The 17823-nt window shown below is 38.2% G+C and overlaps 1 protein-coding gene across 2 annotated transcripts in view; it reads right to left on the reverse strand.

Annotated features, from left to right (window-relative positions):
• Positions 1 to 2379: 2379 nt before the first annotated feature.
• The window catches only part of NAA15 (N-alpha-acetyltransferase 15, NatA auxiliary subunit), a 73094-nt gene continuing 57650 nt past the window's right edge, over positions 2380 to 17823 (reverse strand). Inside the window, exons 16-20 of one of the 2 annotated variants that reach the window (XM_054717720.1) lie at positions 15571 to 15679; positions 11674 to 11772; positions 6474 to 6617; positions 5119 to 5216; positions 2380 to 3805 (exon numbers count right to left, since the gene is read on the reverse strand). In XM_054717720.1, the coding sequence (XP_054573695.1) occupies positions 3605 to 3805; positions 5119 to 5216; positions 6474 to 6617; positions 11674 to 11772; positions 15571 to 15679 (651 nt within the window). In that variant the 3' untranslated portion in view covers positions 2380 to 3604. Of the gene's footprint in view, positions 3806 to 5118; positions 5217 to 6473; positions 6621 to 11673; positions 11773 to 15570; positions 15680 to 17823 lie in introns of both variants that reach the window. The other variant, XM_054717719.1, reaches the window with a different exon arrangement.

Consider the following 17823-nt stretch of genomic DNA (forward strand, 5'->3'; position numbering starts at 1 on the left):
GTAGCAGTGTTAAGTAGGCTGTATAATCTAGAGCAGTGATGGGCAACCTTTTGAGCTTGGTGTGTCAAACTTCGCCAAAAAACTGAGCATAACTCGGGTAGTGTGTCACTTTGAGGAAAAAACTAACTCCAAGACTCTAGTCGCAAATGTTTCATCCTCAGCATGCGGCCGCGTGTCATTAGAAATGGCTACGCATGTCAGTGCTGACACGCGTGTCACAGATTCGCCATCACTGATCTAGAGCATGTCTAATTTTTCTGTTTTATCAAAGTAAGAGCATTCTTCTCCTCACAACCTCCTGTATACTACCAATACTTTATTTCAACCTCCCTCTTGAAGGTCACATACTGAAAGGTCAAAGTACAATTCAATAAAGAATAACATTTTCCAAAGTGTTTTATTGCTACAAGTTGTGAGCTTTCCAATCATCAAAAACTTGTTTTCAGCTTCTTATGGTGCAACATAGCCATTTCCTAGGACTTTGTTTTGGCAGTGGATAGGTGAAGTTTAGATCTAGAATGGTATCAAGAAACCCTGTCTATAACTTAAAGAAGTGGAGCATGAGCCAGAATAAGACTATCTTCCATCTGAAAGGTCAGTCTTTCTTGGAATTCTCGAGTAATTTCAAAATTTAAGGCTGGTAATTACTAAGACAAGGATATACGTATCTTGTAAGAAAATCTAATACTTATTACTTTTTTCTAAACAGATGCTACACATGGCAACTAGAATATTGTGCAGAAGAGACTTCCCTGAATTTATCACAACCTACCTGAATCTAGACCACACTTCCCTGGTCTCTTCTGATCAACACAGCTTTCATTTCATAGCTCTAACACAACACACCATGGAAGACAAACAGCAACACACCGTGAAAAACAAGGGCCCGTACAATCCATGGAAAAGCTATTCACTAATGCTGGGTCTACTTTTAGTCATGCTATTAAAGATCACACTTTATTCTTGTGCATAACAGATACAGAAAAAGTATGATGCAACTATCTAAAGTTGAGGAAACTAACCTACTCAGACTTTAATTTTTAAATGAGAAATGACAAGAGTAGTAAATATGAAGAAAAACAAAAAGAACTTTACTTTCCTATGTTCATACAGGTCAAGGGACCCTTTCTTCTCAAAAGGGTTGATAACACCAGTTCTTAGCAATAAACATAAGGCACTTGTTTAGATTATAACATCACTGCATTCTCTTTTCCACTTGTTTTTCTAACCATGTTCCCCCCACCCCCACACAGTATCATTTGGAATTTAAATAGAGTAAATGAGGCAAATGAGATGACCCCATTGATACTACTCAGGGCAAAATAGTACAGTACAATGTTTTAGGGGTGATGTCTGGACATAAAATGGACCCTGTCAAGGTCCCCTAACACCAGACAATGTATCCACTATCAAGTAAACCTGAAAGAAAATATTTATTCAATAGTTCCAGTAAAACTGGGTTGGAATTACAATATATGTATTAGGAATTTAACTCCTCACCGGTGGCATCTGCATCGAGAGTTGAGTACTTATGAATATTCATTCTAAGACAATCTACATCATTTCAACATTGTCAAAACAAATATAATTCCATTTCAATATACAGTAGAGTTTAAACATAATTCACATACACCCCCTATCATATGGCTGGTGCCTCCTCCAATCACCTCATTAGTGGCAGAGGTAGCACTAGTGTTCTTTCCCAACAGTAAGAACTTCAGCTGCCACTCACAGTTGAAAAAAAATGTTGGCGTTTTTTGCCATCTATTAAGATGTTCCTGAGACAGGGCCAGTTAATAAAACATAACAAAGCACTCGAATTCAGTTTGTACTTTCCTTTACATCACTGAATTATTAGACTGGGATGTGGAATGCAGGAATGTACTATGAAAGGTTGAGTTTAGCACAACTGTCCAATCAGTGGAAGTATCAGGTCTTCTAAAAATTCCCTTTAGAATAAACTTTCCGTAACAGTACGGAAAAAAGACCAATTACACATACAACTGATTCACTTAATCTTATTTGCTCAGATCTTGCAAATACAGTGAGAACCTTGGGTCGGAGGCTGGTTCTCAGTGTATAGATTTAACATATTAAGGCTCATTTCCTCAATCAAAATAACAGTTGTTTTCCTTTCAAATTATTAATTACAAATTGCATTCATAGTACCTGCGGCCATCCCAGCCCTCAGTGAAGTCTGCTGGATCGGCCCTGCACCTGCACTGCGGAACTCCCTGACACCAGCACTAGGCCATTCTGCAGAGCTCCCGTCTGCACTAGCCTTTCAGCATACTACAGTGCCTCTGGCTTGCAACCTCTGTTTCCACCTGTATATTTTCACAGAAGCCCAACACAGATTAGTTGAAATATTCACACAACTGTTTTTCAAAACAATTTATTGCATCATATTTGGTACCTCATTTTGACAACAAAAAGGAAATTACATCTGTAACTGCAGGAAAAAGAAGCTGGTCTGTTATTGAAAAAAAAATCTTGGGCCCTTTAAAAATTACAAAGTCTTGGGCTTGCCTGAAACAACTGAGCAAGAAATATATTCTTAGAAATGTAGGGCTTCAAGTATTACAAACCTGTGACACTGTGGAAAAATTCCAGAGGTATCTAAACTGCAGCACTTTTTTTCTGCATATCGTGAACAAGGCCTGCTGAGGTTTTTTAACTATTAGTCTCTTGATCAGTCATAGAATGGTAGTCAGGAGTTCTGCTCTTTAACTTCAAGCCATGGTAGATTTCCTTTTTTCACTCTGGGTGAAAAAATTCATGCTTGCTAATTAGTTGGTGCCATATCACAGTGCATTTGGTTCTTGCATTACAGTTTTAACAAGTTTGGCCAAAACAATGCTGAAAGGTTTGCATTGTTATTTTAGTTCTTCAAGTTTTAGTTAAAATTGATTGTTCCAACTGGTATCTTCAGTTAAAAAAACTGTGGTACAAGAACGCCAAACTGATCATGTACAGTGAATTTTGGAAACACAAGCGTATTGAACACCCTCTAGGTTTCTTAGAATTCTGCTTGGTATCTATATGTCCCAGCTTCTACAACATCAAGCATCTGTTGTAGGTTTCTCTGTAAATAGTGATTCACATTTGCATACTTCCTATAGCCAGAATCAACCCCATAACAAAACCAGTCAGATGCTAAAGCCCCAACAACTCTTTGTGCTCAGTGAAAGAATCCAGTGCTAAAACAGCATTTATGCTGTCTGAGATATAGTAAAATCTCACAAGACAAATTTAAAGTAATATTTCTGCCACACACCTGCTTTGTTAGCTGTAACAGCCTCCAGATTTTATATAAATTAGTTTAAAAACATGGGTAGGTAGGTAGGAAGAAGATAGGTCTCTCTTTTTTTTAACCCCTCAATTTTAGCAGCTTTTAATTTTTTAAGAAACTGAACCTATATCCTGTAATATGTTAGGTATTTTATATATACTTTCTCAGCAGGATAAAAAACTTAAAACACTATTTGAAGGCAAGAACATTTACTCTTCTCATTCTGCTTAAGAGCAATGCAGCAGGTGCGTGACAAAAATATTATATACTAGATATGGTCCAAAGTCATTCCATTTGCTTGTTTAATGATGTTCAAATTTCATTGGCCAGTTCTTCAGTTTCTGCAGAACTATCTCCATTAACTGTGATCTTCATATCCTCTTCATATCCAGGAGGCATAAAAGCCAAAGCATAAGGGAAAAGCTTATGACAATTTGCTCTATAAACGTCAGCAGCTTCTTTACAGTCTCCTAGGCTACCGTCACACAAGGCTTCTAATACCTCCATACAGGTCTAAAGAAAGAAAAAAGGTCATGTTATAACTTTTCCAAAGAAAAGTTTTTACTGTGAATCTGAATTTTTTTATTAACAGACTTCTAAATAAGAGGCCATATTTAAGATAAATAAAAGCATTTCCTCCCACATATATATTCCATTAGAATTAGTTTCTTCAGAATTGCAGGGTTTATATAAAGGATGAATGTTTAAGCAGGGCCAGGACTAAGGTTGGGAAGCAAGGTGTATAGAGTGCTACATTTAAAGAGACGCTCACTTTCAGCAAGTGCTGAATCCTAACAACAACCTTGACTCGGCCTAGCTTGGCCCTGTATATGTCAAAATTCACTTGCCAAGATCAATTAATGCACTTAAGCCTTTTAATATTTTTGGAGGCTAAGAGCCAGTTGGCAAAATCAAACACTGCTTTTCAACCTTGTATTCAAACTAAAAAGAACCTTAAGATGTGTCCAATAACTAAGCAGGAAAGAGCATCTCAAACACAAAGGGCATATATGCAAAAACAAAATGTGTTCATGAAAAGTGATAATTCTTCCAACCAAACCCCTAAGTACATCTGCTTCTTCTATTTCTAAATGATATGTGTTGACTTGCAGTTCTCATGTTTTCTTTCATCTTCCCACTTGGAAAACACTATGTAGTTTCCAGATATATAATATCCTATAAACCTTGCCAGTCTAGAAATGCTCTGATCTAAATGCTGCATTAATTAGCAACCAAGGAGTGTAATTTTTCCCTTAAAGATATTCTTTCATTTGCTATTAAAGGAAAATATTTAACTCTTTCAGCAAGTGCTTTCTTAAAAATCTGGCTGCTCATCACACAAAGTAGCTGTCCTTTGCTTTTAAACTACAATCTGTATTTTGCAGCATACCCGTATTCTTTCACTCTACTTAATCCCATGTTATATTACAAGCTATAAAATGAGCATATAAATTCAACCCGTGGTAAATACATTTCAAACATGTCAGAATCTTCATTGAAACCACTGCTTGCTCAGAAATGTGAGATATGAACTGAAATCCAAAATTAACTCTGAAATGTATATATGATTTTACTAAAACATTTTTCTAAAAAAAATTGTAACAGATGTGAAACTAGTTATTAAATGACAAGTACTCAACTATGCATGTGTGCACAAACACACAATAATAAATAAATTTAAGATAAGGTAACTTTCTGACATGGATTCATAATAGTTTGAATGCATAAATAACAAAAATATTATTTGTGACAACTGTTCTCTTGATGAAAAGAGGAACAAAAAGTAGTCAGGTACTCATACAGAGAGGTTATAAAAAACTCTTTACCTGGAGGTTTCTGTTAATGAGGGATTCATCAAGTGTTGTTGCCAACTCTATAGCTCGCTTCTGACTAGAAGGATCTAAATAATATACCATTTTGGCAGCTAAATGAGAAGAAAAACAAAAATTTGTTTTATTTCAAAGTAAAACCAGCATCTTAACCTCCATGCATTCAAATATAAAATGCAAGGCATATGTGCACAAAGTGTGGCACTTTATTAGAAAAATAAGAATAGCCATTTGAAACCGTGTCATTTTTTAAAAAATTCTGAGGGTAGACCAGAAATAGCCTAACTAGAAGGTAAAGGCCTAGGAGGGGCAGGGGCAAGATGGAGGGAGGCAAAGGGACGGGGAAATGAGGGACATCTGTAACAGTCAACAATAAAAATTTTTAAAAAAGAATGTTTAAGGTAAGAGAGACTATGAAGAAATGCAAATATTCTAATAATATTTGTCTTTGTGTGGCAAGACCCTGGATAGTTTTCTTTCAAAAATGAGCATAATTTGGGGTTTAGGAGAATACCTAACCTTGACGATATGAGCCAAAAATCTGAATTGAGAAGTCCACAAAGGCATACAAAGCTGCTGGGTTTCTTAGCCAGATTTTTATTTTTGTTAATACTCACCCGAGGATATTTTTCCCATTGATTTTTAGGGAGAGTGGAAGAGAGAAACATCAATATGAGAGAAACACATCAATTGGAGGCCTCCTGCATGAGCCCCGACCAGGGCCTGGGCCAGGAGGAGCCTGCAACCAAGGTACCTGCCCTTGACCGGAATGGAACCTGGGACCTTTTGGTCCACGGGCCGACGCTCTATCCACTGAGCCAAACCGGCTAGGGCTTTAGCCAGGTATTTTTAAAGCACCCTACTAAATCACCAGCCACACAATCCCATCTTGCCCAGAATTTAGCTTGCTAGCACAGACTCTTGTCAGATGACCCTTGCTTGTGGGATGGTTTCAGGTTAGCACTGTCAAGTTTGCTGTCTTACATACACATGAGAAATGGAGGATGATGGTAACATCCAAGTGAATTTTAAGAGTACTCTGATGGGAGAAAGAAGTAGAAAGTTTCTCCTTCATTGTATGTAATTTATAGCTAAATTCAGTTATACTTGCTTTTCTATAATGCCTATGCTGAGCCAGGAGAAACTACTGACCTTGATTCATAGTCATAATTTTGTCTAGGAAATTTAAAATTATATAGGAAGCGTATATAAGTTGCCTGTTTTCATGGATTAAAATGTGACATATACACATTGCCTCTTCCACGTGAAAAATGTGTAACGTCATTGATCCATTAAAATGAAAAATGAAGTTGTATTAGGCAGCCATGATAAGGACAAAATAAAGTGATTACCTGATAATCTGTGTGGCAATGAATCAGAATTCCTTTTCAGAAAAGTCTCATTAAAATTCTTTGGATTCGTTGCTCCAAAAAGACGATTCATTTCTTGTTTTAATACTGTTCTAACTGCATCAGGTAAATCTTTACTGTCACACACTGCTGAACAAATTAAAAACAAACTATTAGCAAGTAGAAAGTCTGATAAAGTTTGTAGGAGTTAAAACAAATCTAAAGACAATTCAACATTTAAAGAGCTTACCTATATAAATTTAAAGAATTTCAAATTTATGTGTCATCAAAGACATTTCATTGACAAATGATTCATTCCCAGAAAAGAACAGAAAGCAAAATAGATGATAAAAGATGTAGTTCCACAGCCTTAAAAACTCCTACGTGCTGCCCCATTAACTTTACAGGGAGTCTGCAAAGCAGAGGCTTGATGGCACCTACCTGGTAAATAATGTCACAGCAAATAGCGGTGGTGAAAACAACAGAATTTTCCTCCCCATCTCCATCTTATTCTACAACTGAGTAAGGCATTACAAACTTACCGGTGTTATAAGAAAACATGGTTGATTTCATTAACCTTTATTTTCAGGGGCTATGTGAACTGAGCTATCACTATAGAATAAAATCCAAAGGACCACCAAAGTATTTTCCTGTAATGAATACATGCAGACATTCCCAGGTCTTGGGATTTGGAGAAAGAAAAGCTGACCCCCACGGGCTCTCTGGACTGTATCCTAGTTATGCTTTGTTTCCTTGCAGGCATACCTCAGCAATATCTCAAGTTTGGTTCCAGACCATTGCAATAAAGTGAGTATCACAATAAAGCAAGTCACACAAATTTTTTGGTTTCCCAGTACATATAAAAGTTATGTTTATATTATACTATAGTTATTAAGTGTGCAAAAGCATTGTGTCTAAAAAAAAAAAAGTAATTCTTAATTTAAAAATTATATTGCTAAAAAATCCTAGCCGAAACCGGTTTGGCTCAGTGGATAGAGCGTCGGTCTGTGGACTGAAGGGTCCCAGGTTCGATTCCGGTCAAGGGCATGTACATTGGTTGCGGGCACATCCCTGGTGGGGGGTGTGCAGGAGGCAGCTGGTCGATGTTTCTCTCTCATCGATGTTTCTTGCTCTCTATCCCTCTCCCTTCCTCTGTAAAAAATCAATAAAATATATTTTAAAAATAAAATAAAAATTAAAAAAAAATAAAAAATTCTAACCATCATCTGAGCCTGTTGCAAAAATGGTACTGACAGACTTGCTCAACTTTTAACTTTTAATAAAATGCAGTATATAATGCCTAGCTGGGTGTGGCTCGGTGGTTGAGAGTTGACCTATGAACCAGGAGGTCACGGTTTGATTCCTGGTCAGTGCATATGCCCGGGTTGCAGGCTCAATCCCTGGTGTGGGGCATGCAGGAGGCAGCCGATCAATGATTCTCTCTCATCATTGATGTTTCTCCCTCCCTCCCTATCCCATCCTCTCTAAAAAACAAACAACAAAAACCCAACCCAGTATTTGCAAAGGCTAATAAAGCAAAGCACAATAAAACAAGGTTCACCTGTACTATTTTCGTACAGAGAGACAATCTGGATCTTTGAGCCAGACAGACCTGGGTATGTACCTAGGTTTAGACAAATCATAACCTCTCTGAACCTATTTCTGTTTTGTCTTGTTTTTTTTTTAAATATATTTTATTGATTTTTTACAGAGAGGAAGAGAGAGGGATAGAGAGTTAGAAACATCGATGAGAGAGAAACATCGACCAGCTGCCTCTTGCACACCCCCTACTGGGGATGTGCCCGCAACCAAGGTACATGCCCTTGACCGGAATCGAACCCGGGACCCTTGAGTCCGCAGGCCGATGCTCTATCCACTGAGCCAAACCTGTTTCGGCTGTTTTGTCTTGTTAATCCTCACCAGAGGATATTTTTTCCATTGATTTTTAAAAGAGTGGAGGGGAGGGGGGAAAGGGAAAGAGAGAGTACGAGACATCCATTGTTTGCCTCCTGCATGCACCCTGAACAGGGCTGGGTATCACACCTGCAACACAGGTAGGATCGAACTTGCACCTTCCAGTCCTCAAACCAACATTCTAAATCCTGAGATACACTGACCAGGGTTCTGAACCTATTTGTTAGTCTATAAAATTGAAGTGATATCCAACCTAGAATGATCACAGGAAGGAAAGGCTAAATTCAAAAGAGCTAATTATATACTATTCAATAAATTATAGTTACTATTTTTGTCATAGATGAAAAACATAAATAGATTTTTCTTTGGTTAAGAACTATGGTGGTGGCTTTCAAACTTTGCCTATAACCAAGTATTTGTACTCCAATGAGTATGTATCCTATATACACAAATTATGTGAAGCTAAAGTTTCATAGAATACTAATCACTTACTTTGTGCAACACAGACTGATATTTTCTACTTTATTTTTTATTGTAGGTTTTTAAATGCTGGTAATGAGCCCTACATTGCTTTCATTGTCTCAAAAATGGGCCACTACCCTAAATTTAAAATACACTGAACTCTTGAGTAGTAAATATTTAAGTAAAATATTCTACACATAATAAGTAACTGAATAATTGATTGATATGCCCTTTGTTGGTTAAACAGCATTTCTCCTATCATTCTATAGAACTGGGTGGTTCAAATATAGGAGCTACTCGTTAAAGAATTTAGCTTTACTGCCATTATGGCTGTACTTTCAACTTGATTTAAAGGGATATAACAAAGTTGCCCCAATTTTGGGTCTCTCTGTTTAAGTACACACCTATTCTTATCAAAGTTATTAAGCAGTCTCCCCAACTTCTTGAAGGCTTTTTGAAGATAGTGCATCTTTATCAATACAAATTATCACTGCTTTCTGTATTAAAATTTAGTCAAAATAAGGATCTCTTTGTAAACCTCAATGTCAGCTGAACACCTGGAGAAATGGCAATAGCTAACATACATTTTAATTTTCTGAAATAACTGTTGCAAGAAAACAGTCACAATCCACACACTCATTAAAAGCAAAAACATTTAGAAATGCCACTTTTAATTCATATTTAAAGGAACGTCTCTAACTCCATGGCACTTATGTATAATTTTACTGCCTTTCAGGAAAGAGTTGATTATGTAAAAACAAAGTGTGACCCTGGTGGGTGTTGCTCAGTGGTTGGAGCATTGGCCCATGCACCAAAGGGTCTTGGGTTTGATTCCTGGTCAAGGGCCCAGTACCGGTGTTACAGGCTCCATCTCCCGCCCTGGTTGGAGCAGTGCAGGAGCCAACTAGTCGATGTGTCTCTCACATCAATGTTTCTCTCCCCCGCTCTAATTTCTCCAAAAATCTAAGGGAAAAATTATCCTCAGGTGAGGATTAACCAAAAAAAAACCCCCCAATAAAGCGTGTATGTTACTTTTGAAAATAGGTTAAGTGCATTCCATCCTAATCAAGAATGGATCGGTTATCTCTAGACTTAATTTTCTGATTAATGATTTCAAAGTTTTTTAATACAAAAAAAAAAAAAAGACCAAAATGAAACTTCTTAATTTTCTCTAAAAACAGCAATTCCTTCTTCTATTTTATATAATGTGGTATATTATTTACTACTTTCTGAATTTAAAAAGATTAAGGAAAAACATTTCTATGATTCCATTTCTATCACAGGAATCATTTCTTTGACAAGCATAAATACCTATTCTATATATATAAAAGCCTAAGTGACCGAACAACCACTCAGCCATTTGATTGGTAGCTATGATGCGCACTGACCACCAGGGGGCAGACGCTCAACACACACCAATGGAAACATGGAACAGACTGATGACTCTCAGAGGGAAAGGGGCAGGGAGGAGGGCGGGAAGAAATTAACCAAAGATCTTATATGCATACTAGAGGCCTGGTGCACGGATTCGGGATGAAACTGGCGTCCGACATCCCTCGAGGGGTCCCAGATTGCGAGAGGGCGCAGGCAAGGCCAAGGGACCCCACTGGTGCACGAATCCATGCACCAAGCCTCTAGTAATTTAAATAAGGCTTTACCTTTTCTCTGAAGACAAAACAATGTTCTTAATTGGGACAATTTAGCAATTTTCAAAACAACGATTAAAATGCCTAGTTTAATCTCATTATTTTATATAATGAATGGATTTATATGAGCTTGAGTATTTAACCTTTTGCACTCGGATGTCAAGATTAAAATTACTCTTTGAATGTATCAATAATTTGAAATATAAAAAAATCCAAATAAATAAGTTTGTATGAAAAGAAACTCCAGTTTTTTATTCTACTTCCATGCTTTGTAAAATCTGGGGTATTTAAAAAATTAAATCCCAAGTAGAATAAAGGAATCGAGAAAAAAGCAAGCGAGTGCAAAGAGTTAAGCAATGAGATAACTAATAGTATTTCTAAATTCTGCAGGTTGTTCTAGAAAAAATTCCATTTCTCCTTCTCCAATCACTTAAAAAACCAAAACAGCACTACTGGACTACAGGAGTGCTTTATCTACATTTAAAGCTCTTGTAAAAAAAAAAAATTTTTAAATAAATAAATAAATAAAGCTCTTGTAGTAGATAGAATATGAAGACCTGGGCTATCATCCCTGCCTCATTACTGATTATCTGTTACCTTGAATAAGTAATTTAATATCTTTAGGGGTCCCAAATTTCTCAAATGTAAAATGAAATAATTAGCATAAAATTCCATCTTTCATTCTCTAAAATTCTGTAGTTTTACTTCACATTAAAACTAATGTATGAAATCTTATCAAAATATTTGAAAAGTATGACGATTGTTTTAAAGGTCTTTTTAACCTATACATATTTAATAACAAAAAATTATATGACTTAACTGTGCTAAAGACAGGTACATAAGGAGATAACAAGTCCATTTCAAAGAGATTCTTAAATTTCAGAACAATTTACTAAGAAGCTTATATAATAACATATGATTCAAATCTTCAATTTACATGTAACCTTTTACAAACAGAAACAAAGGTAATTAACAAATACCTGAACTGAACAATTCTGTCAAAATTAGGTAACATTTTCTTAGCATTAAGAAATAAAGACCTTCAAACAAAGACAAGAACCTTGCTTTGGCCTCAGCTAATTTAACATGCAACAGTTTTAAAATGATTGTTTATGATGGTAAACTTGTACAGATCACTTACACAGTCACAAATATTTCAGAAATGGAAAACAAAAACATACCAGTACTAAAGAGTCGAATCATACACTCATGAAGCCAGGGATGACTAGAATCAATAGCAAACGCCCTCTTTACTGATTGTAGCATCAAAAGAAACTTTTCTATAAAAAGAAAAAGTGAGATATAGTTTTATCATTTGCTAAAATAAGATGCCTTCTTTTGGAGATCTAAGACCTTACAAATAGAAAAACTAATTTACAGTCAATCACATCTGATCTACTAAACATACAACTGAATCCAATGATTTCCTCAGATTAGCAACATTAGCTACTATTTTCCATACAACATTCTTTAAGAAAAAAGGTTTTATGAAGTACAAAAAATTTAGATAGCACTTAACAATATTTGAACTAATGCCATATAAACAAGTCCATTTCAAAGAGATTCTTCACTTTCAGAACAATTTACTAAGAAGCTTATATAATATGATTCAAACTTCAACGGAAACAGATCTGAAGCCATTTCATTTCCTAACATCCTTTAATCAAAATAAAGGGATTTTCCTCACTACATAAAAAACATCACTGAGCCTAGCTGGTTTGGCTCAGTGGATAGAACGTCAGCCTGTAGACTGAAGGGTCCCAAGTTCAATTCCAGTCAAGGGCACGTGCCCCGGTTACGGGCTCAATCTCTAGTAGGGGGCATACAGGAGACAGCCAATTGATAATTCTCTCTCATCATTGATGCTTCTCTCTCTCTCCCTCTCCCTTCCTCTCTGAAATCAATAAAAAAATATTTTTAAAAAAATCATTGTTTATATGCTTAAAACCATCTCCTTTCTTAAGTTTCCTCACATGTGTGATGGTTTGCTTCCTACCTGACTGTTCTCTCCTGTCAATCCCTGGCTCTTCTTTCCCCTGAAAGGTAGAGTTTTCAGTGATGTTCTAATTTCTATCTATGCTGTTCCCCACTCATCCCCCACCCCCATGTTCCCAGGCTTCAGCAGTGCTTCAACCTGTTGAATGGAAATCCACAGAAGAATACTCACTGCACTTCTATCATCTATGAATACCTCTTTGTTAAGACTTCCCTAATTTGGTACCATTCTCCAAATATCAAAATTCAAAACCCCGGGCTTCTCTGACATTTTATTTTCCCTTACCCTCAACACTCAGAAAGCTAAAAGCACTGCCATGCCCTTTGTCACGGCCCATTTCACTCTCCTGCAGTGGACTGTCAATGCTGAGAGCCCTTCAGAGGTTAGAGCATAGCCAAGAAGCCAAGTGAATGGAATTTAGATTGCCCTTCCCCACTCTAAGAACAACTGTTGCATTTTATACTTTGGGACTGATTTAAGAGTACTGGTTTAAAGGGAGTTGCAGTAACTGTTAAAAGTTTAAAATTACTGGACTATTTATTAAACTTAGTTTCCAAATCCTACCTAATAGACAAATATGCAAATTGACCGTACCTTTGCTATGCCTGCGATTGGCCAGGAGGCGCAGGGGGGCGGGACTCGGGGTGTCCGTGGTGGCCGATTGGGCCAGCGGGACGCAGAGCTCGCGTTGCCAGCGGCGGCGCGAGCTCAGCGTCTGCGCCATGGCTGTGCTGCGGCACAGAAGGGGCCACTGGGGCAGCAAGCTCACGTCCCACCGCGGACCATCAAAAGCGGGGGAGCTGGGTGCCTGTCCGCTCAGGCACCAGGCCTTTCAGAAGCCTCTGCCGCGATGGAGGCTTCTGAAAGGCCTGGTGCACCAGCGGACAGGCACCCAGCTCCCCCGTGATCGAAAGCAAAAGCGTGTAGGGGACCCTACACGTGCATGATTCAATCATGCACTGGGCCTCTAGTTATAATCATTGTGGAAAATAGAAAATATAGAACATATTTTAGTCATTCAAATTCCACCTTGAGATAATCTGTTATCTTTTATCAATTTCTTCTTGGCCACTTTTCTATTGTACATACCCCTGTATCTTCCTATATAATAAAAGCCTAATATGCTAAGTGTCCGGTCATCCAGTTGACTGTTCATCCAATCAAGGCGTAATATGCTAATGATATGCTAAGGCCACTTAACAGCTTGCTATGACGTGCACTGGCCACCAGGGGGCAGACAGTTGACCAGTCACTATGATGTGCACTGACCAGCAAGGGGCAGATGCTCCAACTGGTAGGTTAGCTTGCTGCTGGGGTCCGGCTGATCGGGATTGAGCAAGATGGGCCAGACACGCAATGGGGCCCTCCTGCAGTCCCTCCCCAGCTCGCCAACCTCCCACGTCTCTCCCCAGCCCTAATCGTGCACTGGTGGGGTCCCTCAACCTGGCCTGCACCCTCTCGCAATCTGGGACCCCTCAGGGATGTCAGAGAGCCGGTTTCGGCCTGACAGCGGAACGACCAGTCGCTATGACATGCACTGACCACCAGGGGGCAGACACTCAACGTAGGAGCTGCCCCCTGGTGGTCAGTGCACTCCCACAGGGAGAGCACCACTCAGCCAGAAGCCGGGCTCATGGCTGGAGAGCGCAGCAGCGGTGGTGGGAGCCTCTCTTGCCTCCGCGGCAGCGCTAAGGATGTCCAACTGACGGCTCCCGGACTGCGAGAAGGTGCAGGCTGGCTGAGGGACCCTCCCCGCCCCTCCACCAGTGCACGAATTTCATGCACCGGGCTTCCAGTATTAAAATGAAAATCAAGCTATAGTTAGTTTTGTATCCTATTTTCAAACAATGGTATATGGCAACCTTTCCCTAACATTATAAATTACTTTTGGTAAACATAATTTTTAATGGATACTCTATAGAGGTGTCATTTTATTCAATCTTTTTTAGAAGGACAGTTACACTATTTGGAAACAACCTTCTATTGGATCTTACTAACCAGTTTCTCTCCCTTCAAAATGCATCACCTTAACACATTAAACACCCTGTCAGTCACCCGTGACTGACACTATACTTTCCATCCAGAAGACAAAACAGGCTGGACGCTTAATGTGTTAGTGATAAAATTTTCTTTTTCAATAAACCACTGGGATTACACCAATTCAACACCATAAAATCTTCTTAGTATCTACTATCTTCTATATAATTAAAGCCTAAGGGACCATTATGGCGGACAACCAGAACGACCGGTCACTATGATGCACACTGACCACCAGGGGGCAGGTGCTCAACATAGGAGCTGCCCCCTGGTAGTCAGTGCACTCCCACAGGGGGAGCGCCGCTCAGCCAGAAGCCAGGCTCACGGCTGGTGAGGGCAGCAGCGGTGGCAGGAGCCTCTCCCACCTCCACGGCAATGCTAAGGAGCAGCAAGCCAAGTGGTAAGAAGCGGTGAGCAGGCAGGCAATAAGGAGTGAGGGGTCCCAGACTGCGAGAGGGATGTCCGCCTGCTGGTTTAGGCCCCCGCCTTGAATTTCGTGCACTGGGCCTCTAGTATAGAGTATAAGCATTCTAAACTTGGCAACCAAGACCTCTCATTTATATTTTACCTGGCTCAGGCAATATAGCCAACCTCAACATTACCGTATTTACACACACTTGTGTTTTCTTAACAAAGCCTCTTCCCTTCTACACATCTTTTCTTTTAGAAATAGGAGCCATCCTTCTTCAAGATATACCTCAAGATACATCACATCTTCTATTTTTAACAATAGCTAACATTTATTAATGCTTACTGTGTACCAGATACCATTCTAAGCTCTACATGTTTAACTAATTTTTATCCACAGACGCACATAGGAGCTACTATATCTGACCCTAATCCTAGTTATGCATGTACATTTATTATTGATTTTAATGTTCCAGAAGAGATAATCGTATCCTTGTACCTCCCCACAACATATTGTGCATAGCAGGCAAGCTGAACTAGCAATTGCCAAACAGTGGTGAGCTATCGGAGTTCAGAGACTATATCTAAGAAATACAGTGATCAATGTTATCAGGGCCACTATATCCTAATTGCCTACCTTTCCTAAAGTAAATCTCAAAGGCAAAAAGATGAGTTTCTATCTTGTTCTTCACCAAGTTCTTCAACGGTGTTAAAAATTTAATAGCTTCTTCCAATGGAGTTTCAACCTAACAAAAATAAAAGAGATTATACAAATGGAAACAAGATTTGTTGGGGGGGGGGGGGGGTGGGGAGGAGAGGAGGGTGATGTTACTCTTTCTATTAAAAACACTTTAAAACAAAAATAGCTCGCCCTAACTGGTTTGGCTCAGTGGATAGAGCGTTGGCCTGCAGACTGAAGGGTTCCAGGTTCAATTCTGGTCAAGGGCATGTACCTTGGTTGCGGGCACGTCCCTAGTGGGGGGTGTGCAGGAGGCAACTGATCAATGTTTCTCTCTCATCGATGTTTCTAACGCTCTATCCCTTTCCCTTCTTCTCTGTAAAAAATCAGTAAAATATATATTTTTTAAATAGCTCACCCAAGAATAACTGTCATATTAAAATTCCCATAATCTAAAAAATAAAAATAAAAATAAAATAAAATTCCCATAATCTAAAGAAGGGAGATTTTTGAACTCTACAATGGATTTTAACCATAGAGATTATATTACCTCTGGATAGGAACTATCCAATAAGTAAGGAAGAAAATACAATAGAACCAAGGAAAGACAGTAAGAGAAACAGGGAAGATAACCATTAAGGAAAAAAAGAAGGGATACGTGAAATAGGATAAAGGGGTAAGAAAAACACTGTAGAGATCATTACAGAATGAGTGAATATTGTTTTTTAACTCAAACAAAGAGAGTATAATCAAGCTATTAAAAAAAATAGTATAATATCCATTCTGTCTTGCTTTGTTCCACTACAAATTCTATAGAAATCCATATTGTTCAAATACCATACTAATGGTGAGATGGCATTTGAAAAGATTTATATTTATAGAATTCTGTTTCTACCACCTTTTAGAAATTATATAAATGTCATATGAATTACATACTTGTAATCATTACTGGACAGGTATAATGTTTACTATATATCTGTGCTAGTGTTATACTCTTAAACTGAATAGTAAGACAAGACTATTCTCTTTAGACTGGGGTAAGAGTGTAGAGCAATACCATATACATCAGAAGAGCACTGAACAACTGGGTTCTATATTTGCCCTCTCTCATCATAGAAGCGGTGACAATTTATCCTCATTGGAATATGGATTCGCCCTATCCACCCAACATGCACCTGCCAAATGAACACAAACTGGCCAAGGAAATTATTTCACAACATTTAAAAATAAAGTTAGGCAATGAAGTGTTATCTATGGGAGTTGCCTTGTACCAGCATGTAAAGCAGTTGGCATTATTCTGAAGGATACATCCTCTAAACCAGAAATCAATACATGGTACTACCACTCTAATAGCTACAGATACTAAGAAATAAAGGAGGAAATAGGGGCCCTCATAAGTATACCTTTCTCACACATTTGTAAATATTTGATTTCTTATTCCCATGATTCTAAGTTCTACTGAGTTGGAATTTGTGGTATACAGTGGAGAAATGTCTACCAAGGAAAGGAAAAGAACTGGAAATGGAAATTGCCATGGGTCTACATCAAGCTTTTCATGACTCTAAGGGTATACACTGAAATGAGGATCACTTAGACATGGTTGCTATTGAAACACAGAAACATCCCTGGCCGATGTGGCTGTTTGCTAGAACATCATCCCGTGAGCTGTTCAGGGTACATATGGGAGGCAACCGATCAATGTTTCTTTCTCACATTACATTTCTCTTTCTCTCAATCTCTCTCTCTCTCTCTCTCTAGAATCAATGAAAAACTTATCCTCAGGTGAGGATAAAAAAAAAAAAAAAAAAAGAAAACAAGGAATATAGGGAAGTTGAATAAATACAAGCATTATACTAAACGAAATCACCTCAGACTCAGTTGGGGTCCCTATGTTTACTGAGTGGAATAATGGCTGGAATGGCCAGCATTATTCATACTCATTTTTGCCTCAAAAAGAATTTACATTCAGTCATGAAGATGTGAATTTACTTAAATGTAGAACATAACTGTATTGATGGGCAATGTAAGACATTTATTTGCAAGGAAAGTTTTGATCATATTAATTTACAAACTAACCTGAAATCTAATCTGTGTTAAAATACTAAGATATGTTGTGCAGGAGTATATCTCCCTACATTCTCAGCATAACAACAAAAAGTTTAAAAACTATTAAATTCTATACAGACAGAATACTAAGGACTCATTACCCCT

The sequence above is a fragment of the Eptesicus fuscus genome, chromosome 6, assembly GCF_027574615.1.
Source record: "Eptesicus fuscus isolate TK198812 chromosome 6, DD_ASM_mEF_20220401, whole genome shotgun sequence".
NCBI classification, from domain to species: domain Eukaryota; kingdom Metazoa; phylum Chordata; class Mammalia; order Chiroptera; family Vespertilionidae; genus Eptesicus; species Eptesicus fuscus.